The sequence below is a fragment of the Sycon ciliatum genome, chromosome 5 (assembly GCF_964019385.1).
Source record: "Sycon ciliatum chromosome 5, ocSycCili1.1, whole genome shotgun sequence".
NCBI classification, from domain to species: domain Eukaryota; kingdom Metazoa; phylum Porifera; class Calcarea; order Leucosolenida; family Sycettidae; genus Sycon; species Sycon ciliatum.
In genome coordinates, this window is record NC_088647.1 from 17,192,488 (window position 1) to 17,220,384 (window position 27,897).

The 27,897-nt window shown below is 50.3% G+C and overlaps 2 protein-coding genes across 3 annotated transcripts; both read right to left on the reverse strand.

Moving 5' to 3' along the window:
* Positions 1 to 4,944: 4,944 nt before the first annotated feature.
* Positions 4,945 to 21,088, reverse strand: LOC135817862 (uncharacterized). Of its 2 annotated transcripts, none has more exons than XM_065331141.1 (12): positions 20,306 to 21,088; positions 19,510 to 19,851; positions 18,335 to 18,608; positions 15,234 to 15,413; positions 13,163 to 13,543; positions 12,228 to 12,731; positions 11,428 to 11,886; positions 10,173 to 10,326; positions 9,261 to 9,350; positions 8,107 to 8,829; positions 6,634 to 6,718; positions 4,945 to 5,967 (listed from the first exon to the last, which is right to left on the reverse strand). In XM_065331141.1, exons 1-12 carry the CDS (start codon positions 20,314 to 20,316, stop codon positions 5,916 to 5,918), a joined length of 3,255 nt encoding a protein of 1,084 aa, XP_065187213.1. In that variant the 5' UTR covers positions 20,317 to 21,088; the 3' UTR covers positions 4,945 to 5,915. The 2 variants fall into 2 exon arrangements, with proteins under 2 accessions (XP_065187213.1, XP_065187212.1); XM_065331140.1 differs by having other exon boundaries at positions 6,634 to 6,721; positions 20,306 to 21,086.
* Positions 21,089 to 24,946: 3,858 nt separating this feature from the next.
* LOC135817863 (RNA-binding protein 45-like) lies at positions 24,947 to 27,420 on the reverse strand. The gene has a single exon (XM_065331143.1). It carries the CDS (start codon positions 27,234 to 27,236, stop codon positions 25,779 to 25,781), a length of 1,458 nt encoding a protein of 485 aa, XP_065187215.1. The 5' UTR covers positions 27,237 to 27,420; the 3' UTR covers positions 24,947 to 25,778.
* Between the last annotated feature and the right edge of the window lie 477 nt (positions 27,421 to 27,897).

A 27,897-nucleotide genomic window follows, 5' to 3' on the forward strand; every position in this document is an offset into this window, starting at 1 on the left:
AAATCTGACCAGGCACGTGTACTTTCCATCCAATGCAAAAAGAAAAGTATGTTATCATCCAGGCCCAGGGTACTGTACTGCTTGAGAATGGGTGTGTATTCACTAGTAGTAGTACTGCCTCTATAGTGTAATGAAGTTTGACTGGCATTTGCACTGAGTACAATGTATTATGTGCGTGCAAACACCCAGAACAGATGTCATGACTGTTATGTAGCAAATACAATGTAGTCGGAATCCACGAGATTCAGTATGGAAATAATTGTTTTATTAAAATCGCTGCCTTAAAGTCGGCGGACTTTTAAGTAGAAAAACTGAAATATCTCAGAATACGCCAGTTTATAATAGTGCATTCTTTAAACATACAAAGCACTGTAGAATGATCGTATTGTTGGCCAGGTGTTCCAGACACCCAGCTTTCACAATTGTTGATGACTGCATAATAATATTTCAGTGTGCATGTGTGTGTGTGTGTGTGTGTGTGTTAGTGTGTGCACCATAACGACCAGCAGAGGTGCAGGCAATGGGCATCTGACTGCCCGAATGCCACGTCTTTCGTGCTCCAGAGCATTCGCAATGCGTTAGCAGCAAAGTAGCTAGGCAGACGGAGAGAGAAAGAGAGAGAGAGAGAGAGAGAGAGAGAGAGAGAGAGAGAGAGAGAGAGAGAGAGAGAAAGAGAGAGCACGTTCATGCATCAGCTAACCCCAAATAGGGTTACGACTTTCAGGGACGGTGCCGTGTGTCCTTGCGACCGTACTGCTGGTCACGTTGGTGACGGCTACGCTGCTTGCCCGATTGGCTGACGCGATACGCGTCCAACACCGACTTAGCACCGGCCATAGGATTGCCGCTGTTCTCGTGCACACGCTTGATCGGCATGAACACCTTGGAAGCCAACAGCAGCTCGGCATCTCCATCCTTGACAGCCGCCTTCCATTCCTGATGACTGAGGACAGCCACCGACCAGCCAAGACTCGACAGAAGCCGGGCCTTAAGTTTGTTCTCCACGTCTGTGACGTAATCCACGAGGATAATACCGCACGGGGATAGGCAAGAGTCGCGCAGGTTCTCGACGTACGAGCGCACATTCTCATCCAGCTCTTTCCAGGACAAGCTGTCCTCTACCTGGATGCGATTCTGCGAGATCCACGGCAAGGCGCGTGGGTAGTCGTCCCACGACCGCACGGTACGGTCACCGGCGAGCAGCATGGCTGCGGCGACGCAATGGCCCGACGGCAAAACGAGATTAGTGGCCACGTCCTGCTTGACGGCGCTGCGGCCGAGCTTCTTCACCGAGTTGAAGCTGGCCACCATGGCCTTCACCATGGTGGAGAAATTCAGCTGCGCTTCGGTGGACTTGGACTCGTGCTGCGCCGTCTTCAAGGCGCGCAGCTGGCAGAGTCTGGCGACTTGCGGTGGCAGGCACGGCCAGCCGCGGGCTATGGCGTGCAGGTGCAGTGCCCATAGGTCTGCAGCTGCGCCGTCATCGCTCTTGATCAGCACCCTCAGGTTGCTCGGGTCTCGCGTCAGCAGATCTCCGATGGGAACCGCGCTCGAGGCGTGATGCAACAGACCGGCAGTGCAGAAGTGCAGCAACGTCGGCGTGTCAAGATCCTTCAGCGCGTCGCCAGACCGCTTGAGCCACGGGCTTACAAAGAAGCGGGCATCCAGGCACTTGATGACGCGCAGCACGTGGAAGATGGAGCGCGCATCCTCCACAGTGATCTCCTGCAGGCGATCACGTAGGCAAGTCACCAGGATGTGCGGTATATGGCTGCGGCGCAGGTTGAGCAGGTCACGCGAGAACAGAGACAGCGTATCCAGCAGCTCCTGCGTGCCCGCTTTGGGAATGAAAAGACTGGCCTTGTGCAGCGCCGAGTCTAGAATGTCATTGTTCTTCGACTGCTTGTTGTCGATTCCAAAGCGATAGGCCACGGCGAAGCACATCAGCTCGGTGGCATTCATCGTCTCCACCTCGTTCACGTATCGCTCGTAGATATCCGTGTGCATCTTCGCAAACCAGTAGTTATGGGTGCGATACACAAGAGCTGCTTGGCACACACCCGTCCAGGACAGCTCCGACGTGCGCTTATCCAGCACCGCAGCTAGCTTGTCCACGACCAGATCGTCCACCACCTCCGCACGCATCAGCGCCCACGACAGCGATGCAGCCTCGTTGGGCGTGTACTCCTGGAAGAAGTCGGTGAAATGCGCCCGTGCCATCTTGAAGAAGTCTGCGTTGTCTTGCGGCTGGCACGACGCCAGGGAGAGCGCCAGGAAGCACACCGATTCGGCCGTCAGGTCAGAAAAATCCACTCTGGTTGCAAACCGGGAGAGCTCGGTGAGCGATGCTGGTCGAGCATTAACTCTCGACCATAGCTGCTTCCACAGCTGCAGCAATCCATTCGGGTCTTTCTCACCGACATGTGACTGCATAAAACTAGCCAGCGATGCGGGATCAATCAGGTCGGGACTCTTCTTCGCCAACGATACCACGCTGGAGAAGTTCTTCATGTTGATTTCATCTGAATCTCCCATAAGACTCACCATATCACTGGGACCTGCTGTGTTTTCGGACAGAAAAGCAGCAGGTGACGAACACGTCTCATTGCCTGATCCAAGCAGATCTACATTGTGGCTGCGAGTGCCACTTGCAAGCTGGTCTGCGATCGGGTGCCGCCGCTGCTGGGACGCATACTTGCCAGACCTCCATGGTATGGCAGTGTGCCTCTCTTTCTCCTTCTCGGCACCATCTGCAGCCTGCGCCGACACCAGATTGCGCGGATGGTCCAGCACAGAAACTGGACGCCAAGCTGGGTCGGACGGTGATCCAGAGGACGTCACGGAACGCCAACCCCATGGGCGGAGACGAAAAGACAATTTTGATATGTCAGCGAGTAGACGAATCATTGCTCGGCTGATACTTCATGTCCAAGAGCAAGGACTAACTGCACGTACTGGCAAATGATGTTTTGAATTGAAACATGTATTTCCCTACTTTGTTTACTATTTCTTCATACACGTACACTATTTTAATTGTAGATCTGTAGTGTACGTTCTCGAGATCTCCCTGATTTACAACCTTCTTTCATGTTTGCTTTGTTTATTTTTTACTTTGATTCAGAGTGGTGATGTCATGTGCACGTGCGAGTTAAGTGCAGTCTGCGTCACAGGTCACAAGGCCAGCATATGCAGGGCCAGGGAGTCAGCAGGGACCCAGGGTAGGACTCGGAGTGCAGGTCCAGGTCCAGGACCAGGTCAGGAGGAGGACCAGGACTGGCACTGAGGAGTCCAGGAGCCAGAGCCGGAGCAGGGCCAAGACAAGGGAGAAGTCGTAGACCTGGAAAACAGTGCTCCTGGCTACAACCATCATCAGTTGGCAGAGCCCCGGGAGTATTTTACTCCCTGGTCAATAGTGCATGGGCTCAAACAGGTACATGGACGAGTTCGCTACAATTTTAACGGAATTCGATAGTATGCGAGTCGGTTCAGTATTAGTGGAGTCGACTGTAGTTCGTGCTATCAAGACTGACAAGAGTGAATACTGAGCCTGGGAGCTTGTTACTCCGGGTGCTCTTAACATTAATAACGTTAGCCGCGGGCTGGCATGCCGGGCAAAATAACCTTTCCAAAACCGTCTTCATAACCGTAGTCGACGTTTTACCTTGAATGATTCTTTACATTCTGTATCACCAAGATTAGTATTTATTACATGTACAGTCAAACCTCTTTAGGACGAACACCAAGGGACCGATGGCATTTGTTTGCAATAACGGGAGTTCTTCTTATCCGTATGTTATGCCCAGTGAATACACAGTGATTTATCCAATGGAGTTACGAATACTAGTTCTTCTTAAGCAAACATTTGTCTTATCAGTGTTCTTCCTAACCAGGTTTCACTGTATACACTGTAGCTGAGAACGGGTTAATTAATTCACAACGCCAATACTAGTACTAGTACTAGTAGTGACGTACTAGTACTAGTGTGAAACCATGAAGTAAAAATCAAATCAAAAAGACGCCTCGGACCCGGCCAAATTCGGAAAAAATGGAACACTCACCGCAATTGAAAAAATTAAAGTAATGATTGAACACAAAATCTTGACAAGAAACCGCTACCTAAATGGCCTAGTACCGGCATGCAAAGGCGAAGTCATGCCCCTCCCCGTGTCAGCACAGCCGGCGGCAATATGCTGCAAAGCCCGGGGTACTACAGTCCTGCTCAATGAAATCCAGTCGCATCACTCGGCAAGTCTGCGCCTTGCACCTTTTCGCAGCCCAGTGTTCGCAGGTCTGGGGCTGCGCAACGCCCGGCGCGTACTCGAGGGACGCGACTGGATTTCATTGAGCAGCACTGTAGTATAGTACTACTAGCACTAGCAGCTACCGCCGTACCGCTATGTGCCAATCAAGGGATGCCGGGGTGGTAGGGTACCAGTACTCTGGTTTCGACCACACTGCGATTCTACAATGTAGGTGTACATGTACATGTAGGTGCATGATCCGTGGTCTATCACTACGGGCAAGAGTCCATATATTACAATATTAATAATAATAATAATAATAATAATAATAATAATCTGGGCGGGGGGGGGGGGGGGGGGGGTATGGACTCTTGCCTGGCAGTATTCGCTCCTTTGTCAGTGGACAGTTCTGTCTGGGATACGGACTCTGAGTCCGTATCCCGGGCCCGGGGGGATATGGACTCAGTACTGCTGCTAGCTGTAGATTGCCGTAAAGACTATGGCCTCGGGCGAATACCGGTAGATCAAAGTAATTGTAAGTAAAGGCAATCTGGATTTCGCCGGTGGGCATAAAAGGCCACCGGTGGTCATGCTTCTGGTACCCGGCATTTTCTGGTTAGGAGGAGCAATCTTGAAACGCGCCCATCTTTTGGATTCAGTCATCCAGCGAATGTTCTTCGGGGAGAACAGGGGCACTACATGGTGACGGATGTTAGGATTTAGATTTAAAATACGAAAAAGAAACCTCTGGGATTGTGTTTTTGTAAAAGATATAATGTGAGCTGCAGCTGCAACCATTGTACAAGTGCTTTTTAAACAATCAGTGTGAAAAGGCAATCACGGACGCCTGTCATTTCAAATGAAAAAGAATATAGTGATGGAAAATCATGCTGAATATCTACATGAGAGAGGAAGTAAAGGGATCGAAAATCCGCTGCTGGCCTCAGTGCACGTGCCACTGTGACCCAGCTCCATGGCTTTCATACAAGTATGCACTAAGTTGCAACAAAAAAAGGAGCTTCACTCCAAAAACATTTCAGGGCTTTCATGATATTTCGAAGTGCACAGGCTGAAAGACACTAAGCAAGGTGTGCCATGTACATGTACATGTATATGCCACTTAGCTTTTAATCAGGCCTCATTCGGCGTGCTAGCAATGCAGGTTGCCCCGATAGATTTATAGACGCTGGTGTAACCAGCATATGTTTGTCTGTACTGTGTACAAGAAGTTTTCTTCGCTCAAGTCTCAACGCCAACCCGGCGTCAATTCAGAACACGTCAGCATCACGGATTGACAGCAGAGACGCGCAAGCCAGAAGCAAGCAAGAAGCAAGCAAGAACAAAATTTAGAATTGCCCGTACAGAATCTGCCGAACCACGTGTGTGTGTGTGTGTGTGTGTTTGTGTGTGCACATGAATGCATATGTGTATGTATGTACACAAGAGGTGCTGTGCTCGGCCCATCACCTGCATTGAGCACACTAGCTTAAGGCGCACTGCCTCTGTGTTTATATTATGTATACATGTGGGTGTGCATGTGTCACGTGTGTACGTGTGCACTAGCATGCGTTCTACAGCAACACTCGGACGCTAGTCTAGTCTACGTCTGGATCGTGACAATGATCCACCTGGCTGTACCATGCATGGTCACACGTGTCTCAAGCGTTGCCCAGTTCAAGTCTCAGGCTGGCTCGTCCAAGCCTCGCCATCTTGGCAGACGACCGCCCTGAGCAAACGACAATGCACCCGACAAACATTGAAGTCAGAACGCTAAGTTGAAACTAAAGCTGTGTTCCCAACTGGCACGTGGACGCGGTACGCTTGCGGTTCATGCGTGCCAAAATGCGCGCTCAGGCTTTCACAAAAAGCCAGCAAAAATACACACAAACACGTGGTTTCACGCGTACACGCGCCAGTTGTGAACACACCTTTAGAGTTTCACGCGTAAAACAATTATCAGGCGATGAAAATAATCACGGTTCGCGTGAGACTCGGCTGGAGGTCGAGTTCCCGTATCCGTAGCAACGCCGCTACCATATATGGGTCAATGCGCAGATGCAGCTCCTAAAGCAATAATAATGACATCAAACGGGGGAAAGGAATTCTTATAATGATTCTTGAGGTATTGTAAGGCTAATAGTGATTAATTATTAATCCATCACAAGCGGTCCGTGAGATCGCACCTAACACAAATAGCAGTGCATGTTCGGTATCACTGGCATGCTGGTGTAGACTGGCTAGGTGATGAATGGTCAGGGGCGTCGCACACGGTACGGTCACTACGGTATTGACCGTACCACTATTTGCCCCAAGCACCCCGTGAATCAACAAAATTTGGGCTCCACAATTTCCAAAGTTTTCGGCTCCACCGTCCCTCCCGTACACAACATACCTGGGAGATGGCTGGCGGGACCGCCGCCAGGAAAACAGGTGGCGTATCGGTGCCCTCATCACGGCCGCTGCCGCTGAATGCTGTACTGCTGTGATCATGCGGCAATGGTCGATGGATGAAGAGGACATGGCATGTAAGCATGCACACACACACACGCGCGCACGCACACACACATACATATATACACACATACATACATACACACCACACACACATACACACATATATACACCATGTACCATGTATACGCCCGTCGGAAGAGAAGCACGCAAATCTGCAAATGCACTGGATGTGCACCCACAGATTTTCTCTTACAGCAACGATAGCGAACAAGATCTGAATGAGACAGATCAAGACTTGCGCCAGATAACTTTCTAATCCACACAACTGATATATACACACACACACACACACACACACACACACACACACACACATGCACATGCACACACGGATGCGTACACACAATCTACTCATGGATGTTGCCCACTTTTCGGCTGGGCTGAGTACTACCCTCTACAATAGTATGCATAGTGAGACAATCAGATGCAGAGCGACTCAGAGCCACAATACAGTAACGGCTGGTGTCACAGTGATTATACTAACAAAGGGAACCTCTCAACAAAACCGGGGAACCTGCCAATAAAGGTCACCTCCCAACAAATTGCATCTCTTAACAAAGGACGCACATCAATAAAGGACACTTCCCACCTTGAACAGCTCCCAAGAATGATGGCAATTTCCCAATAAAGGCCACCTTCCAACAAAGGACGCCCCCCAACAAAGGACACTTCTCACCTAGGACACCTCCCAACAAAGGACAATAGACCACTCCATTCTACCGGACACACGTCTTCAAATCTCATGCAAGTGGTCCCAATCGAGTTGCAACGCACTCCGTAATCAGGACACAATTATATACAGGGAGGATATGTGCACTCACACGGGCGGGGGGGGGGGGGGGGGGGGCGTATCCAAGGTCCCACTGTGTATACTTACTCGACCGTACAAGTATAAATTTCACTGAATGGTCAACTGAAAGAGAGTGTGCCCTATATCTACTTGGATTCCTCCAGTGCCTGGGTGCTGCTTCCACCGACACTCAATTAGCCTGCACTATCATCATTTTCATGGTTTTAGTATTGAAAGTACCGGACAGTTTCCTCGGCCGAGACAATAATGCGATAATACTGAGGACACACTTCAGGCTCTTGAACAACATCTCAAAAGTTTTCACTAGTATACTTTCACTGCCTTATCGTCAGGTGAAATACAGGCAAAATCAAATGAACAAGAATTTGATTTTGCCTGGATTTCACCTGATGATGAGGCTGGAAAGTGAGAACTTTGAACTTTCAAGATGCTGTTCAAAAACCTGAAGTGTGTCCTACTTCTGAAGTACTTGGGTATGCAATAACCACCTACATGAACATGTATGCAGCTATATGCACGATCCTACTGAAAGTATCTCACCGCTGTTTTGTGTGCCAGTGGGTGCTTGTCGATGTCCATAGCTTCTGGGCACGGTGCCATTCGGATGACCACGGCCATCGCCGGCGAGTGGGTGGCCGTCTGGTTGTTGCCTCCCGTTGCTGCTGGGTAGGTGGCCATTGCTGGGAAGGTGGCCATTGCTGGACGGGTGATGCTGCTGTGTGTGGACAACAGGATGCTGCTGCTGCTTCTGTTGTCCATGGTGCATTTCATTGAGGCGGTTAAGGAGTGCCTCCTCACGCCTGGGAACGGCATAGTAGACGGCCGGATGCATGTACACGGGGAAGCACTGCTTCCAGCTTTCGCCGGCGTTGGCGGGCGAGTTGCTCAGCAGCACCGGGACGAGCGGCTTGCTACGAAGCAAGCGCGTGAACTCGGAGCGAACACCGCAGCCGAGCGGCCAGTGGGCCAGTGCGTGCTCCTCGGCCTCGCTTTCCGTCATGCACGCTCGCTTGAAGCCGGGCGAGCCGAAGACGAGCACCGCGTCGGCGCGCTCGTACATCTCTGCCTTCCAACCTTGCAGCCTGGCGGGGTGCACTTTGATGCCCTCCACCTCAAAGGCATCCATGCGCACGGTTTGGCCGCGTCGCCACAGGTCCCTCACATAGTTTTCCACGTTCTGAGCATGCTCAGCGGAGTCCCAGTGGTAGCTTGCTAGCATGAACTTGTCGAGAGGGCGATTATCTGGGTAAGTCAGTGTTGCACCTGAAAGCATTTCAGGTAGCGAGCAAGCAAGCCAACAACAACAAAAATCATGGTTCGCGTGAGACTCGGCTGGAGACGGAGTTTTCCGCGTCCGTGGGGATGTTACCACCCTCTGTGGATCAAGGCGCAGATGCAGCCCACAAACATCCTTACTAAACTGAAGGTAAACAAAATGATGACCCACAAAAGACTCAGTCAGACATATCTACCTTCATCGGAACTCAACCGGATCCTTGATCCTTGGTCGTTGATTCTTACTAAAGCCAGCAGCACCTTACTATTGACTTTACCATAATCATCATGCCTAATCTGCTAGTTCAGATACAGCCTTCACTCGGACAGTCTTTGCCCGGCTGCCAGTACGTCACACCATGCATGCACATTTGATGTGAAGGCGAGAGACTCTGCAGTGGCTTGCAAGGCACGCTTACGTTCTTCAACAGTCATGTACGCCGGTGGCGGTGGCTCTTGGCTTTGGATTTGTTCGCTATCCTGCCGTCCAAGCTGGTCAGCTAGGATGCCTAGCATACGTAAGAAAGAGAGGGAAATATCCGTGACGCAGCATTGTAGTGTACTGTACGGCCAGGGACATGAACATCTGTGCTTTATAGGCAATGTGCTGTTGTATGTCTGAAGTCCAATGCCGTCGTGTATAACATAGTGCAGGGCTGTCAACATACTTATTCTCCATACCCCATACTGTAGAGACTAGAGAGGTTCTGCTCTAACGTCAAACATACGGATATCATGTAAGAAAACAGGTGTCTGTGCTAGAGGCTACGGTATTGCATGGCTTACAAATGTAGGTCCAGGTAATAGAGATGAGGTTCTCTACGCTATGGCACATGCTAAGAAAATGCATAAAAATTGCTGCGTATCCGTTCAAGTTAGGGAGAAGTCTACCAATTTGGAACGGGTAATTACCAGCATTTATTCCACATGATTTTTTTGCATAAACGTAGAGCAGAAAAGGTTTCTCATGCGTTACGAGAACGCGAAGAGTGATCACGGGATTCTTCGTGTCCCGATCCCGTGACTAAGACCAGAACATGTCTAGCATGATATGTTATATCCAGGGTGCTGAAGTGTCACTGCAAAGGCTGCCTCAATCCTTCTATCACACAACCACACCTATCACACTTCATAGTGAGAGCATGGGCCCGTGAGTCTCTTCATCTTACAGCTCGCCGGGAGGTCCTTCTTCCTCGCCATTGTTGTGTCTCACACTCAGAATCCGTCAAGGCAAAAAAAGACCATGTATTTGCTGTACATGCGCAATATGAATGATGCCAATGAAAAGAGTGACACTATTACTAGACATAGCAGGCTTGTTAGTCACTTACTCTCCCTGGCATCCGAGATGACGTCTACGGCCATTTTGTTCCCAGATTTCCCCATGGCGTGAAGCAGCGAGCGCATTCGAAAGCCACGTTCAACAGCTCTGTCAAGAATTCTAAGCGTTGTCCCAGGGCCGGCATTTTCCCTAACTTGCGACTCCTGCACCGAAAATCAATTTTTTTTAGAGAGACGATACACTTGACTGAGTTTAAGTTACACCAGCACCAGCAGCACCCCAACACCAGGCAGCAGGCACCTCACCCCAACACCAGGCAGCAGGCACCTCACCCCGCTGCCACAGCCATGGTCTGTGAGTTGCAGTAAAGGGACAGTGTAAATCCAATGTTCTGCTCTTGGCGATTCATCAGCCAGTGCATTCACACATACACATAGAAGGTTAAGCGACCTCCCCATGATGCGGGCAAGACAGGTCTTTAAAGGCAGGTGCACGGTCTTTAGAACAAGGTCCCATACATTCGCGACACACTGGTCCGCGCACATACCTCCATTGTACTCATATTGACGAGTGTTGGGCAGAGAAGACTTTCATTCAGACGAAGCAACCGTAAGTTTCCACACCTTAGTCGAGTGCATGCAGCTCACCCCGCACAGTCATGTGTCACTTCCGCTGACTCAATCGCATACACTCGCTTCTGAGCTCACTTCAGCCTTGTTGTATCAAGCATGACAGTCAGGACAGCACTTGCGGTCGCTGTACGCAGGTCAGACATGGCACTTGGTACACTGAAAGTCCGTCGCTGACCGCGCAATGCAGGTGGTCGCTTTTTACGGTGCCGCAATCTCTATTAACAGAGTTGCCGGTGCATTGAAACACGGTCACTAAAATCAGGTGGTCACGAGTACTAGAGGCCGCTTAACCCAGGTCCACTGTATTCTTAGGTGCTGCTAACACTGCCATGTTATCATGTCCTACATGCACGCACACATGCCCCCCCCCCCCCCCCCTTCCTACCTCCTCTCCCTTTCCCCCGCCCCTCTTTCCGTCTCCCTTTCTCACTCACTCATTCATTCACTCACTCACTCTCTCTCTCTCACACACACACATAGGCACACAAACACACACACACACACACACACATACACACATGCACACGCACACACACACCCACACACACCCACACACACACACACACACACACACACACACACACACACACACACACACACACACACACACACGCACATACCTACATGCATCAGCATGCATACAAGCACACAAGACATTGAGCGCTGTCTCACCCAGTGTGGATCCTTGAAGCCCATGTTGCACAGGAGAGCAGTACATCCCCGGCCCTGCACGCCGTCCAGGCCATCACAGATACGAGCTAGCTCGCAACGCTGATCTGTCGTCATCTCCGCAATCAGCGGGTCCTGGCACGGCGAGAATTCTACACCATCGGTCAGTGGCATGTCATCGTAGTTGTCGTCATCTTCATCATCGCTCCGTGTTCCAAGTGAGTACAGAGCGGCCTGCACTCGTTTTGCCGGCGTCTCCAAGGCAACGCGCTGCGGCGCGCCAATTGGAATCCCGGCCGCTCCCCGCATGTCCAAGCGGTATGTCGTGTCCTCCGTAGGACTAGCGGCGGCGCGCTGTTGGCGGCGGCATTGTGCTGAATCTGCTGTTGCGGCTGTCGCTGCTGGCTGCCTGTTGGCATCGCAAACATGCTGGGATGGAGCGCCAGAAGCTGAGTATTCCGGCTTCAACGGGGAGAAAGAAGAATGAAGAATTCTACACTGCATATTAGATTGCCCCTTTGTGTGTGCATGTGTGTTTGTGCGCTTGTGTGTGTGCGTGTGTGTATGCCACTGCCATGCAAAGAGTTTGTACGGAGGAATTTGGAGGCCGGATACGAATTTATGCAGGTGAAGCGAGTTCTCGGTTACTCACTCGGTTGTGGAGCCAGGAGTCTCGTCCACATCGCCAATCCTAACAATGTAAGTTTTAATAAAGCAATAAATAAAACTAACTCTGCCGTCATCACCATGCATCAACGAAGTCAAATGTAAGTTTTGGCCAAAGTAAATTTCATGTTCCTTACCAGAGGAGCCTGCAGATACTGTTCCAAGTTCAGAGAGATTATTGCAGCCTGGATGTGCAGCAGAGTATCCTGACTGGCATGCACTGGGACATCCCGCTCTCTGATCGGGTACTTCTGAATATCTCCGCCAGCGCAAACACCAAGCTCTTCGGCATACGACGGTGCGGCAGCATCACGGACTTGCCTGATCTCGTTGGCCAGGTCGCCTAGCCTTGCCGAGCTGCCGTCCGTGCTCTGCTCGATGATGCGTGCGACCTCCTGCTCCGGTATGTTGTTAGCGAATGTGCAGCAGACAAAGGGCATGTGTTGACTGCTCTGCTCACGGATCACTCGTTGTATTTGCTGCAGCACGTTGCAGGCAGCAGTGTCATGCCCAGCGACCTCCCAGGCAATGTACTGCCGGCAACGAGAGGTCGCCACCAGGGCACGTGGTCTGCTCGTCACACGGCAGCTGTCCTTCCAGTGCCAGACGCTGCTAGTGCCGAACGTCCCAGCCAGAGCCACCTACGCATTGTAGAGATACAAAAGTACACGGCAATATATACTCAGTATATGGTCACGGCTCTATATATGGTCACGACCCTATATATGGTCATTACATGTCTGTACAGTGTGCACTCGACATGGTCCACTGTTGTAAATGTACTATTATGACCATATATAGACAAGACACATTGCAACCAACCACAATGGAGTGACCATGTATGTATAGCGGTTTGTTAACAATTGGACCATGTATAGAGCAATGACCACATATAGAGGATTGCTGGGCTACTGAGTCCTACATGTAATAATACAAGCTGAACACATGTACAACAGTGTCATTTGGTCATGTCGCAAAATCCGTATTTCAGCCTTCTTTGACTGACTGAGTGGCTATGCATGGCTTAGAGAGTGAGACCTGGCATCCTGTGCTCTCCATGCCATCATCTTACCTGCACGCGGTCAAAGAACTCTGGGCATGGTACGTCGAAGTAGGCCATGGCATAGGACGTCATCATTCCCAGCCACTTGTCGGCCGGTCGATATACAGTCGCCAGCCAAGGCATTCGCAGGTCGACTTCATCATCCTCGCATATACTCTCACCGACCGTGTACGCAATCAGCATCTCCTCCAGGAGACCGATGAACATTTGCAGCATGTAGCGGGGCAGGTCGTCCAGCACCTCGCCTGTGTCCGCTGTGGTGACAACATTGTACTGCGAGTGACGCCGCCTGAGCTCATCGCTGCACAGCAGCTTGCTGAGGGCATCGATGATGTCCGGTACGCTAACAATCACCATCACTGGCCAACCGTTGCGCTCCACAAGTATAAGCTGCGGGGGTTGTAGAAAACGCAGACGTGCAGTCACAGCACACCGGGAATGAGGTATCAGAATGCATTATATTTGATAGGGAAGGCCCTGCAGACGCTGTCGTCTTGTTACAGGAAACCCTTGGTGCTCTTCGATGAGGTAGGAATGATTTCCAGCACCTGAGACCATCGTGGAAATGGTGGTGATAACAAGAGGCAATTTCGAGCGCGTCACACGTTACGTCTGTACCACACATCACTCAAACGTCTTGGGCAGCAAACATGCACAAACGCGACCAGAAGTGCCCTGGGGTCACGGCTACACTGGCAAGGGAGATTATGCCATATACGTCCTTTGTCTGTTGTTTTGTTTTGTTTTGCGAGATACCATATCATGGTGCAGGCGCCAGCAGGAGTTTTTTTTTAAAGTTTCACTTCTCACATGTTCTTGCTGCTCTGCAAAGGTCATGCGCTGGCTGGCTGGCACTTGACACGTGACACACCTCGTGTACCTCATCCACAGTATTACTGTTGACATGTGGTTGCGCTTGTAGCTCTTTGTCGTACATGCGGCTGCGCGTGTAGCTCTTTGTCGTACATGTGGCTGCGCTTGTGTCTCTTTGTCGTACACGTGGCTACGCTTGTGTCTCTTTGTCGTACATGTGGCTGCGTTTGTGTCTCTGTGACTGTGTCGTACACGCTGCTGACCCGTGGTACACGCTGCTGCGCTGTCTTGGAACGCTTTGTACATGCCGCTGCACCGTCTTCTGTCCCCTCCGTATGCATTCTTTCTCATCTCGTCCCCGTTGTATACGCATTTTCTCGTCTTGTCTCCGTTGTATTTGTCCGGTTGCCGTCTTGTGTCCGTCGTATTTCCTCGTCGGCCGTCTTTGTCTCCCGTCCCGTTCGGGACTTGTTGTACTATTCACATGCACCTCTTTCGTCTCCCTCACCCCACTTTTTCCCCACTTTTTCCACGTCCCCACAGTATATTCTCTTGTCCTGTCTGGTGGGAGTTCAGTTCTTCAGTCGCCTCTTGAAGTGAAATACAAGAAAAGCTCTCTCTCAATTTGACTAGTCCGTTTGATGTGTGGCGTGGCAAGGGTATCGTAGAGGCAGCTCGTTCTCAACCCGAAACGACATTTCCTCTACACAGAACAATAAGGGCAAGGCAGGCTAGTTTGTCGCTACTGTGAGTTTCATCACACATTAGGTGAATCTTCTGGGGTATTTTCTCTGCATGTGTTTGTATCAATGGTTTGCCCCCCCCCCCCTCTTTCTTGAGGCTACAATCTCCCATAACTTGTTGAAATCGTTTTATTTCATCAAAACCAATAATTATTATAACCCCGCACGCGCCTAGTAACAATGTTTGTGTATGTGTGTGTGTGTGTGTGTGTGTGTGTGTGTGTGTGTGTGTGTGTGTGTGTGTGTGTGTGTGTGTGTGTGTGCATGTGTGCATGTGTGCATGTGTGTGTGCATGTGTGTATGTGTGTGTGTGTGTGTGTGTGTGTGTGTGTGTGTGTGTGTGTGTGTGTGTGTGTGTGTGTGTGTGTGTGTGTGTGTGTGTGTGCGTGTATGTGTGTGAGAGATAGAGGGGAGGGAGAGACAGACAGACACATAGACATACACATGGATACACACACGAACACACATGGACACGGATGGACAGAGTGCTAATAGTGCGGCCGGTGTGCTTGCACTTTACTCACATGGCCACTTGCTCGCACCACTGCTCTCAGCTCCTCATCATCCGAGTTCCTACAAATGTCCTCTGCCACGTCCTTGAATTCATCCCACGTGGTGAGAGGGCGAGAGCAGTCCTCCCGAACTTCATCCAGTTTTGACTCCAATTTCTTCACTTTGCGCATGAGGTGTCTTTCCTTCATCAGCTGTATTTGTATGGATCAGGTGGAACACAGGCAGAATGTCTGCGTCAGGAGGGGTGGTGTGTGTGTGTGGGGGGGGGGGGGGACCCTGGTCAAGACATACCATACTATGTCAATGTATGCCTGAAATCCGAACTAGTAATACCAAGAGTATATAAGCACCTCAAGAGTGTGCAACTCTACATATGGGGTCTCCGACGGCGAACACTCACATTACGTGTCCTAGGTACGTTTTTTACTACATACACACAAAGAAGGATAGCGTGCGCGCAATCCAAATATCTGCCATGATCATGCTGGCGAGTTGCATAAGCGCAGTGAGTTTCTGTCAGAGAGTGTGTTTTTTATTGCTCCGTTGCTCGCTAAAAACTGGCTGGAAACGCACAACTGGGACACTGCACCACGTGATGTGAGTTTTCGCCGTCGGCGTGCCCCATAGAAAGGGTATCAGGAGTTGCACGCTCTTGGGTACTTATATACTCTTGATACAATGTTAGTGCACTAGTACTAGTACTAGTACTAGTACTAGTACTAGTACTAGTACTAGTACTTGTACTAGTACTAGTACTAGCGAAGAAGTCCTGTAAAACCGAAAAGTCTAGCGAGTCACGAAGTCTAACGTTTTAACGACCAATTATTTTTCGTTATTAGAAAAAAACGTTATCGCTAGATGTCTGTGTATAGATGCACATACAGATGAGTGGCCAGATAGCCATCGTTAAACTTTCTGCACGTTATCATGCCAAAATTACAAAAACGTTGAACTTTTTGGTCGTTTAACTTTCCGGTTTTACAGTACACAGAGGGGGGGGGGGGGGCTACCCAAGCTACCCAACACATTGAGCTGCCTGGTGTGCTGGTGGAGGTGATGACTTCTGCCATGCCGGATGTTCAAACGGAGCCACCGCTTCCGCCGTTGGATGGTGAACAACTTCGCAGCGCTACCGCTAATTGCGCTGCAGAGGCTCGCTTGGATATCCGTGCAAGGGACTTTTGGTCGTCACCGCAAGATGCATTCTTTGATGTGAGGGTTGCTCACCCCTCGGCGTCCTTGCTGTCGCGACAGGAAGTTCTTGCACAGATTTCTCGGAATGAACATCGGAAGAAGGGGGCCTATCTTCAGCGTGTTGTCGATGTCGATAGGGGTCATTTACTCCGCTCGTATTTTTGACAAACGGCATATGTGGCACGGAGTTCTCTCGTGCATTGAAGAACATTGTCCAGCTTGTGGTTAACAAGCATAGTGACCTCCAGTATGCTGTAGTGATGACGCAGCTACGCCGCAAAATTGCATTTGTTTTGCTGAGGTGGTCGATCACGTGCCCCCGTGGCTGTAGGGTGTCTTATTTGCGGAAAAGAATTGACCCCCAATTTCTCGACCGATGTCGCCTTTTATCAATGTAACCGCCTTCATTAGTCATATGTTGGCCTATTCCATATTCAATATTGGCATGTTCTGCGGATTTGTAGGCATGCTTGGAAAGTCTAATAATATCCTGCAATGTTATTTCGTAGGTGCATGGCTACTACTTCATGTACTACAATTCGTACACGACTTGATAATAGCCGGCTGGCATGGTACAACAACCTTTTCTTCTTCTTCTTCTCACTAATGGTTTTTCTTTTACCTCGAATGGTTCTTTACAATCTGTATCACAATTTATGGGCTCAGCAACAAAGGATGTGATACAAGTGAAGAAGCATAATTTAAAGGGGAAGTTAAGGCAAAAATTAAAATTTCACCAGTTGTAGTCTTCGGGGTGCTGAGTCGAATGGTCTTGGTCCGAGAAAGCTGAGACGCTCCCTTCCTACTTGAATCCCAATCGAACTCGCGCACTTCACCGAAACTGGGTGACTGCGCCCTACTAGATGGGGATTTGTATGCAAAATGTCACTAAAAGCGCCATTTCGTTCTTATAAAAGCACGGATGACCGCGATTGGCCCATATGTTGTAGTCTTTTGGACGCTGAGTCGACTGGTTTTGGTCCGAAAAGGCTGCGATGCAGCGTTCCTCCTTTATTCCCAATCGAACATGGTTGAAGAAGCGGTCACGTGCTCCTGGGTGCCCAAATCACCTGGTCACCATGCCAGCAGGCGACAACTTTCACACCAAGGTTCAACTCGAGTTCAACTCGAGTGACAGGACTGCACCCAAAAAAGGTCAAACAGGCTAGTAAGTTGTACCCTGCAGGCACGGTGACCAGGTGACTGGCGTACGCAGGAGCACGTGACCGCTTGTTCAACCATGTTCGATTGGGAATAAAGGAGGAACGCTGCATCGCAGCCTTTTCGGACCAAAACCAGTCGACCCAGCGTCCAAAAGACTACAACATATGGGCCAATCGCGGTCATCCGTGCTTTTATAAGAACGAAATGGCGCTTTTAGTGACATTTTGCATACAAATCCCCATCTAGTAGGGCGCAGTCACCCAGTTTCGGTGGAAGTGCGCGAGTTCGATTGGGATTCAAGTAGGAAGGGAGCGTCTCAGCTTTCTCGGACCAAGACCATTCGACCCAGCACCCCGAAGACTACAACTGGTGACATTTTAATTTTTGCCTTAACTTCCCCTTTAAAGAAGAAGGAGGGAGGGGCATGTACTCTTGATAGTGTCAGATGACCATTAGCCCGGTGCCATGAACCTCTGAGTAACTGTTACCAGCCAAATAATCACATGTCCTGCCCTTGTGCACAGCAAGAAGGAGCCACGGATGTGTGTATTCCCCGCCAGCCTAATTGGTAGGGCATTGTCCCGGAAAGACAGGGGAGCTGGTTTCGAATCCCGCTCGTGGATTCTTCTTTTGTACTTCGAAGTAACAATTGTCAACTTGTGTGAATCCATGACACTGTATTATAAATACATGAAATAATTTAAATCTGCACTTGGACTCTCAAGTCATACTAATGGAGTGCACTGTGAAGTACCTCAATGTTTGCACGCGCCACTTGCTCCATAGCTGTGGTGAGGGCATCAAATGAGGCGCCATTGACCGAGATAACCGAGTCCTGAAGCTTCATGCGCAGACTGCCTTTCCAGTGACTGGCCGGATCGTCGAGAACGGCCCGAACACTACGCACTATGGCATCACAATTGACGGGGTGGTGCGGCGTTGATGTACTCCGAACGGTGGCCAAGTGGACGACAACCGACGGCGGGCCATCACACCGCGGTAGACACCGGCGGAACTGGTGAATGCAGCTAGAGAAGATCAGAGGGGACAGGAATCAGCTCACCTCTCTGTGCTTATACATGTACAGCGCCGCGGCTGGGTTTCCCTGTCATGCAGTACGGCTCTATGCTTATACATGTACAGCGCCGCGGCTGGGTTTCCCTGTCATGCAGTACGGCTCTATGCTTATACATGTACAGCGCCGCGGCTGGGTTTCCCTGTCATGCAGTACGGCTCTATGCTTATACATGTACAGCGCCGCGGCTGGGTTTCCCTGTCATGCAGTACGGCTCTATGCTTATACATGTGTACAGTGCTGCTGGATGAACTGATCAGGTGAGTCAAGTACTAGTGAGCTGTACCAGTGCATGGCCAGGCGTTCACAGGTCTGCGACTGCACAGCGCCCGGCTTTGACCGGCATGCACACCCTTAGTACCTAGAGTACCAAACGACCTGTTTGATCCGCTAGCTTAGTTTCTCTCCACCTCTATCCTTATTACATCCCTCCCCAATTTCACTAATAATTTCTGGTCTCTATCTGCATTCGCCACCTTTTCATTGGGCAGATCTGTCCGTTTGGCCTTTGCAAATTAAAATAAACACAATAACAACATGGTCGGACATCATTGACCGGTACAGCAGTTACGTGTATATGCTTCTACTATGCATGCACATACAACCCTGGAAACTGCCGTGGGTACGTGTAAGTGAGCCTAGCTAGTACAGGCCAATGGAGAGGGCTCAATGCTTGAAACTACACAGAATACCGGCGACAGCTTGCTAAAGGCATGGCAGACTGATACACAAAGCACAGAGGTGGACGCGCTGAAACAACCTCTCACTGGTCCTTAGCTGCTTCTCCCGCCCCATACGCAACCCTACATACACGCTGACACACACACACACACACACAGACGCCGCGCGCTCACCTGAGGACTTCGTTGGTTATTCGGCCGCCGTCCAGGGATGAATCAAACCAGACCACGCATACACTGCATCTCTTGGAGAGCAGGAGATGATGAACAGGTGAAAATCTTGATTCGTCGTTGAACACCCATACTGGTAGAGACACGGCTGTGTTGCCCTCCTGAAGTGGTAATGGTAACGCGAAAACCGTCGCTGCCGTCCTGGCCGCATTGCTCTCACGGATCTCGGCTGGATCGTCGTCTTCGGTGGTGGCCCTTGATTTGTTGCAATGTGCGGTGAGAAATGCTGTCACCATCTGCAGAACGCTCGGCGCGCCCAAAAAGGGCACGGGAGCGGAAGAAATCCTGACAGAAGGCAACCCAATCGGACAAGCGATGCCAAGTGTTACAATGTGGAAAGCTAGTAGAATGACTCCACCGTCTATCATGTGCTCTGCCCGTGATGGCATCCGCTAGCTGTTTCCGATATTTCTGCCCCCCCCCCCCCCCCCCCCCCCGCTGTACCAAGATACAATTATGTATCTAACCTGGGTGGACTAACTATTTAGTTAGAGCTTGCCCTTTGTCCAAGAATGAATGGACAAAACTTCAAAAGTCAATGGTCATAGATACCCATGACATGGGTGGGGTTCACTGGGTGGACATGTGCGCACAAGATTGAATAAGTTACTAGTACTAGTAGGCATTAGGAAAGGCTGTCCGTATGCAAACTCCCAAGCTAACAGCTACTTGCACGTACAGTCATACCCGTATGCACTAGTGATAATACGGTTGTGATCAAAAGGTTCATTGTACTTACTTCTTTCCCATGTCGTTGTTGCAGTGCACTGGCAACAGCTGATCACTAGCACCAACTCCAAGCGCTATGTTGTGGGCGGACGCGATCGGCCCTAACCTAAGACCTTCGGATGCCGGCCATCCGACGAGGCAAGCTTCCCATTGCCGTGGTGCTCGGCTCAATGCCAATGGCCCTCAGCCAGTCTTCGGCTACAGATGGGCACCTGTGCACTAATAATAATATCCCTCCCCTGGACTTGACCTATTGGCTCGTCTCGGACTGGCCTGCACTGGCAGCTGGATCCCTTTACTAGCGAAGCTCCACGTGGGCTGCAATCCAGAACTTAGTTAGCAGAATTGCCCTGCTCGTCCGAATAAGAATGGTTGTTCCACAGGATGCTCGAAGGCGCAAGGAGAAACGCGGAGAAACGTAGCCTTGGGAACTAGCGACCAACAGCATACAGTGTTACAGCTAAGCTCTGTACGTCGTTGTGCTACAAAAGGTATAAATAAAATTATCTATCAGACTATGCAAAACCTCGACTGACCACGATGTCCTCCTGTGTGTCCAAGTACTCCTGTTGGCCCGCGATCACTGGGACACATACACACAGTGACACTGGGACTGGGACTTAGTGCGGTCGCTGTCCGGAGGCAGAAGCACAACTCCCTCCCAACGCAGCAGCAGCAAAAACATGTGCACCGAGCAAAAGTGCAGAACAAGACAACACGTTAGCTCGACCGCAGGTAGATCGACTGCTGGCCTGGTTCGGAAACAGAACTCCGTCGCACGTAGATCTACGTGCCCGCCGCTTCTCGCGCTGTGAACATGTCAGTGTCACTGCGCTTTACACTAACATTAGTAACAAGACTCAAGAGTGTGCGCTGCACCGTGATTCGTGGCATTGACATGATGCCTGATGGCTCAGGTGATTCAATGACTTACTCCTGCTCAGTTTTTTTTTATTTCCTTGGTGCTAAGCACTGCTTGTTTACATGCACCTTGGACCTTTGTGACATGCCGTTCGGGAAAACCAGTGGACTTGGTGAAGGGCTTCCGCATGATTATCCTGCTCGATCTGTCAAGAACGACAGTCTGAATGCCAACGGAATGACGCAGACGACCAGTCGACGGAAAGTCACCGGACAGTCACTCTGCAACGGGCCGGGAGTTGCAGCGGCTCTTGCTGAGCCTGTCCATGCAGCGGACCTAGTATTTGGACTACTACTGAGTGTGTGTCAAAGCAGCTCGAGCCGGCTGGGAGATCAAGACCTGTGATCGTGCAGTGGCTGTGTGGTCTTCTCATCAAAGCCTAGCCTCCCCCGACGCGGCAGAACTGACGCTGACTATGTTACTACTAATGGCAGGTTAGATAATATTATTATTATGACTGTGCATGGTCCCGGGACTCTCGGGTAGGGCTCATTTTTTTGCTGTGGATCATGGAGAGGACGCAACTCTCCAAAAACAACAAGACTTTTTTTGTTAGTAACATCCAAAGCGCACAAAAAAGGCCAAAAGCTAGGGCACGTGAGCCACCATGATCACGCATGCAGCGTGATAGCCTCTAACCTCAGTTATGCCTACCTCAGTTATGAGCTGTTTCACGTTGGCATGGCCTAACATTACTATAGCCGAGGTTATGCGAAGGATGCTCTTGGCGGTGAGTCAGCGGAATCGCTTATGGGCGCTATGTATACATGTATTCAGTGTCTGCTCCAGCACCGGGTGAGCCGGGTAATCCACCCGGCTCACCCGGCGCTTGGACCCGGTTGAAAATATAGTACCGGGTCACCTGTGACCCGGTTGGTACTTTACACTTTCCGGAACTTTGAAAGGACTGACTACATGGCTTGTATGTGTCAGATATAGGGGTGAAGTTGGCACTGAGATCCCGAGTTCGAGTGCTCTGATTTTCTCCGATCGAATATTCGAGTATTCTTGATGTCCTACGAATTCGCACACCAAAGGCCTTAAAAATCATGTGATACAACCCTGATTGAACCAATCGGCAGTCCTTTTCTCGAGTGTATTGGTTGGTGGGTCATTTGGACTCTCTCTACTGGTGAACAAATGTTAACCACACAGTCTGCACATCAATATCTGCCCGCTGCTGCTTTGAAACTGCAGATTTCTGTGGTAAATGCATGTACCATGTATGAGCGAGTACTCTGATTTATTCCGAGTACGATTATATTTGAAAAATCAAAACGAGTATTCGAATATTTGGTATAATTGTTTCACCCCTAGGACTCAGATACTTCTTCTTCTTTCGTAATTTTCTAATTCCTGTCCTCTCTTTTCTAAATGCGGCTTATCCATTCGCCTTCATTGGGCCTAGTTCCCGTTTATTGTCCGAATTAAAATAAACCAACCAACCAGTTAAAGCATGTGACTCGGCTGGTGAGACAGCGCCAGGTACATGTGTGCCCGGTTCCGACCCGGTTGAAATGGTTGCGCCAGGTACACGTGTACCCGGCTGTCCTACAATCCTAGAGCAGACACTGGTATTCAGCGTGAGTCAAAGGAACTGCTTATGTGCAAAGGCGCTACAATGCACGGATTACGGTTTCATTTCCTTGTCGCCTGCTTCAGTCTTTTACTTGCTTTTCCTAGATGACTGCGCATCTAACCGCGCCATAAACTAAGGGTTGAAACCACACTCAACAGTCCAGCGACTATTCTTTAGCAGGAGAGGGCGTTGTTTTGGAAAGCTGATATATCTCGCAGTGCGCGTGTGCTGCGTACAAGTGTAAGGTATAGTGAAAATCGGTTATGCGAATGATGTCATGCAAATGATGTCATGCAGATTATCTAATGGACGCTAAGCATACAGCATGAGACGACGGCGGATTTTCCAATGGGCGCTAAGTAACGCCGAGTGTAAGTCGCTAGTGCAAGTGCAGCGCTGTGACGCGAGTCCACGACTTGGCCAACACATCTCAACTGATGCTGTATTGCTTTACCTCTGTGCATGATTGTATAAAAGGACATATAAACTTTTCGCTTTGCATTGGGTGTACTGTAGTTGTAAAACACGTTATTTTCGGTGTATTATAAACTTTAATTACAGTGATTTGAGTAGAGGAACCAGGCAACTAAATTTAGACCACACCCGCTATAAGGTACTAGAGTGCGCATTGAACATGTATGTGAAGGGAATACTGGTCACCTAATTCTGCATAACACCTGAGGGACGTGAAACCTGTCAAGTCCCTGACACCGAAATTTTAACACGCCTAAAACTACATGTTTTGCCGTACACTCAATCTGCGGACAGCATGCTGTTTCGTCCTGTGTGGACTCGTCAGCGCAGCACAGAGGAAATGAGGCCGAACCTGATGGCAATGAAATAAACAGTTTCCCAACGCCAGATCTTTACAGTACATGGACGAGAAGTACCGGCATCTGTTAGGACCTGCGTCACAGTATAGTATTACTAGTTTCCAGGCATTTGACTTTGGCTGACATGTAGCCTAGTATGAGGGGCACAACAAGGGACATGTACACAGCCTAAAATCTCTCCACCTTCGTTCAGCTTGTGGAATAACTCGGATGTTGAGCCAACTGAAATCTAGAGAAGGAAGGGAACATATGGTTACGAGTTAAGAGTAACTGTCCACCACTGTACCTTGATACAGTATACTATAAATATACCATGCTATACAGTCAGTGATGGACAGTTACTCTTACTCTTAACCATACAGTCATGTAGATGTATGTGCCCTTCTTTTCTCCGAGTTTAGCTTGTGCATGATTATACTTATTTGGGCCAAACGGTCTACTACGGGGATTGCAGCTCACTGCGTGCTGTGAAGCCAGACTGAGGTGCATCCCTAGAATGTGTGCCAGGACCAGCTGCGCCGCTCCTTTGGATACACAGTACTACATGTACCTTGGCTACCTTCCTCATTGCTGTCATGCTACCGCTCAGGCTCGGCCTCATTTTCCCTGTGCCGCCACTGGCGAGTCCACAAACTGGACGAAACAGTTCTGTCCCCAGATTGAGTACTAGTACCTTGGCTATACACTCACGGTACAGAGTAGTATGTCCCCTGGAAGTATGCGTATCGTTACACAGTAGTGCAGGGTCGGCGCCACTGCGGGTATGACGGGTACGGCCATGCAGGCCCGTAGCCCGCATGGAGGGGGGGGGGGGGGGGGGGCACGTGCACCCCCCTAAAAATTTCGACCTGGTTCAGCATGGACATAGTCATTGTCCTGTTTGCTGCCGTTACTAGTACATTTATTGAATCATTTCAGGCGTAATAGGTGAAATGCTTGTCATCACAGCTCTGGATGACCAAGAGCATGCAGGCATTTGCTTGTTCTACTGCGGCCAAGACAGGGGTTTAGTTACTCATCGTTGGACGAGCATACCTGCGACCGCTGCTGCAATTTCGCGGGCTTTTCCGTACCACGAGGAGCTGGGTGTATAGGAAATACGTGTAGCTGCACGTACGCATACAACTGCAAGCCCTGTAGGCCACTCCTCTAACAGTACACCAACTACACACGGTCACCTGCTTGTTGTATGCCAAGGGTAGCAAGCATCTGAAAGAAATACATCCGATCATCCACACATACAAATACACACACGCGCACACACACACACACACACGCACACACCGTCCACACCGCACAAACACGCCAAGCCAGGACTCCACGGAAACACAAAGTTAGTGCACATACATGTAAAACCAGATAAGGACAGTGATCTGAAAGAACGGATAGCAAAGAAACTGAATAGGAAGCTTTCACAAAATTATCTTCTTGAATAAAGAGTATTGACACAATAGAATAATCATATTGACAACAAATACTCTCTCGGCTGGGAAAAATAAGGAATAAATAGAACAAGACAAACACAACACAAGCCACAGGTAAGCACCGGGATACAAACGGTGAAGACTATTGTCTCGAGATGGCCTGCAGCACGGGAGCAGCCGACGGCCAGTACACGTGCACGCCATCAACCTTCAGGGGCAGGTGTCCATGGGAACTGGCTAGGCATAGCGCGCGTGCACGCTGGGGATAGGGTAAAGGGTGTACTGTGCGCCCACGTGGTATAGCGGGACGAAAACAGACAGCAATATCGGACTGGTTAGGACGGCAAGAGGCACACTACCGACAGCCAGCTGCTGTACACTGCTGCTTGCCAGCAGCATAGTAGCCTGACGAAAACACAACAGAGACAAGACTTGCACACACACACACACACACACACCCACCCACACACACACACACGCACAAAAGGCAGAAAAAGAAATGAAAGGCATGCATTGCGTGAAAATACATGGTGCGCCGTCGCGTCGCTGCTAATTGCTTGCAGCCGGGCGAAGTGATACGCGAGCTTTCTGGAGCTCTCTTCCTAAATTCCATAGTATACAGCAGACTATTCTGGGATATAAGGACGGATACTAGGGCGATGTCTTGCACTACCCGCTAGTGGTCAAGTGCAGCAGCCAGTAGAGTATACACTGGCCACTGCTGACTATTGACTCTTCTTTGTAGGCGACTCCTCCGAGGCTCGCCTGGGGTTGGCCTTGACGACTTTCAGCTTGCATCCGCCAATGGCGGAGCCGTTCAACTGGTTGATGACGAGTTGGGTGATGGCGGGATTCGTAAACTCGGCGTAGCCATAATTGTGGTCTCCGACGAGCCACAGCTTCTCCAGTCCGCCGTAGCAGGAGAAGGCCACGCGAAGTCTCGACACGGCCGGCGGCGAGGGAGTGCAGACAAAGAAAGCGCGCGTGCCACCGCCTGCTCCGGTGTGCTGCTCAACACCACCAGCGCCACCCACTTGCTGCTGCTGATGATGATACTGATGCTGCTGCTGCTGCGGCAGCAGTGGCACATATCCGGCGGAGTGTTGGCCAAAGCCATACGGCACGGTATTGACTCCATCCATGCTCAGCAATGGACGGGGCACGTCAGCACCAAAGCCAGCGGCAGCAATGCCGGCAGCACGCTCTGGCACCAGGCTGACGAGCAGTGGCGACCTGGGCGGGTATTCAATCTGGCCCAGCTTCTCCTTGGCATAGTGGGCCGCGTCCGGTGTCTGATACGTCACTGCCACCGTGGCAAAGCGCTGATCCTGTCCGTCGCTGTGCTGGTGCATTAGTTGACACGCCACCATGCCCGGCGGTGTGTCACACAGCCGACTGATCTGCTCCTGCGCGACGGACCGATCGAACTTGACATACACGCACGTGGCCATACTGGCGCTACCACCGCCCTCGCCTAGGAGAGAGCCTCGAACTAGAGGTGCCGAGGGCAGCTGAGCATTGCCCAGCAGAGGCGCACGAGAAATGCCGCCTACCCCCGCAGGCAACGGTGGCTTCACGCCGCCTACTCGGCCGGCATCGTGCAGGCGACCAGTGCCGCTCTGTCCCAGAGGCTGACGCCCCACTCTGCCGTCACGGGGTTCTGCAATCACCGCATGGTACGACTGCTCGCAGTTCTCCATGGCAAGCGCAGCCAGTGACGGCCGGGAGAACGTAACGAAACCAGCGGACCGGTTGCGGACCATGTGAGATGACTCATAGCCATCAAAGTGAGAAAATTGCTCCTGAAGGTCCTTTTCTCCTGCACCATCTGGCAAAATTACATAAAGGCGATTTCTGGACGAAAGCTCATTCACATCATAAGACTTCTGCTGGTTTTTACTGGCGGCAATACAGACACTGATGGGTTTGGGGTCATCTCCAATTTTCGCTTTGCCAACTTTCTCCTGAGCAAGGGCAGCAGCTGACGTTAGCTTGTATTTCACAAACGCTATGCCTCTGCTCTCCTTTGTTTGGTTGTCTTTGACGATGAAGAGCGTTTCTATGTCACCGAATTCCCTGAAAACGTCGCGCAGCTCCTCCTCAGTATGTTGCTTCCCGCACGCCACAAACAGGCGAGAGTAAGGAGGATTGTCCATGTCTGCACCTCCGCTTCGCTCTCCCATGATGCTATCAGCAGCCTACGAGATTGGAGTTGATGGGTAAATTATATTTTATACAAATTTCTGACAAACAAAAATTTTCTTCGTCTTTGATTTCGGAAACTGGTACATGTGGACAGAGGTCCAGGCCAGGACTAGCTCCGCTCCGTGCACTCGCAGGTGGCCGTTCAAATAATCCTACAAAACAGAATGACAACTGTATACTGCAGTAGTTTGTGAAAAGAGCAACTATTTCAGCTCCACGACACGGTACTTTTTTAGCACTTTTTTGTTGATCGAGGGGGGCGCGGGCGAGACATAGCTATAGCCCGATTTTGCTAGCAATTCTGCTGGCAAAATATCGAAGAATTTTGACGAGAGAATTTGATGGCAAAACGGAGCAAAATATCGGTATGTTCGCTGGAAAATGGGAAATGTTACACCAGGATCAGAGTACTCTTGGTTACACCTAGGGTGCGTTTGGTTGGTACGATCTAGAACAGGATCGAACAGCTGGTATGGTGCACATGGAGCAGCCTCATGCCAACCAAACGGTACTCCAGAAACAGAGCACATTTTTGGTGCATTCTTCAAAATGTGTACGGGTCACCATGGTCACTTTGTACGATACAACGAGTCCAACCCAAAAGCGTATGCACGTGATCATTTGGGACCAAAATCGATG

Excerpts from the sequence above, each read along its gene's own strand:
- LOC135817863 (XM_065331143.1), bottom strand. The coding sequence starts at position 27,236 with ATGGGAGAGCGAAGCGGAGGTGCAGACATGGACAATCCTCCTTACTCT.
- LOC135817862 (XM_065331140.1), bottom strand. Across the intron at positions 12,732-13,162 it reads AGTTCTTTGACCGCGTGCAG|GTGGCTCTGGCTGGGACGTT; the intron begins GTAAGATGATGG and ends TACAATGCGTAG. Across the intron at positions 11,887-12,227 it reads AGTATCTGCAGGCTCCTCTG|CCGGAATACTCAGCTTCTGG; the intron begins GTAAGGAACATG and ends TCCCCGTTGAAG.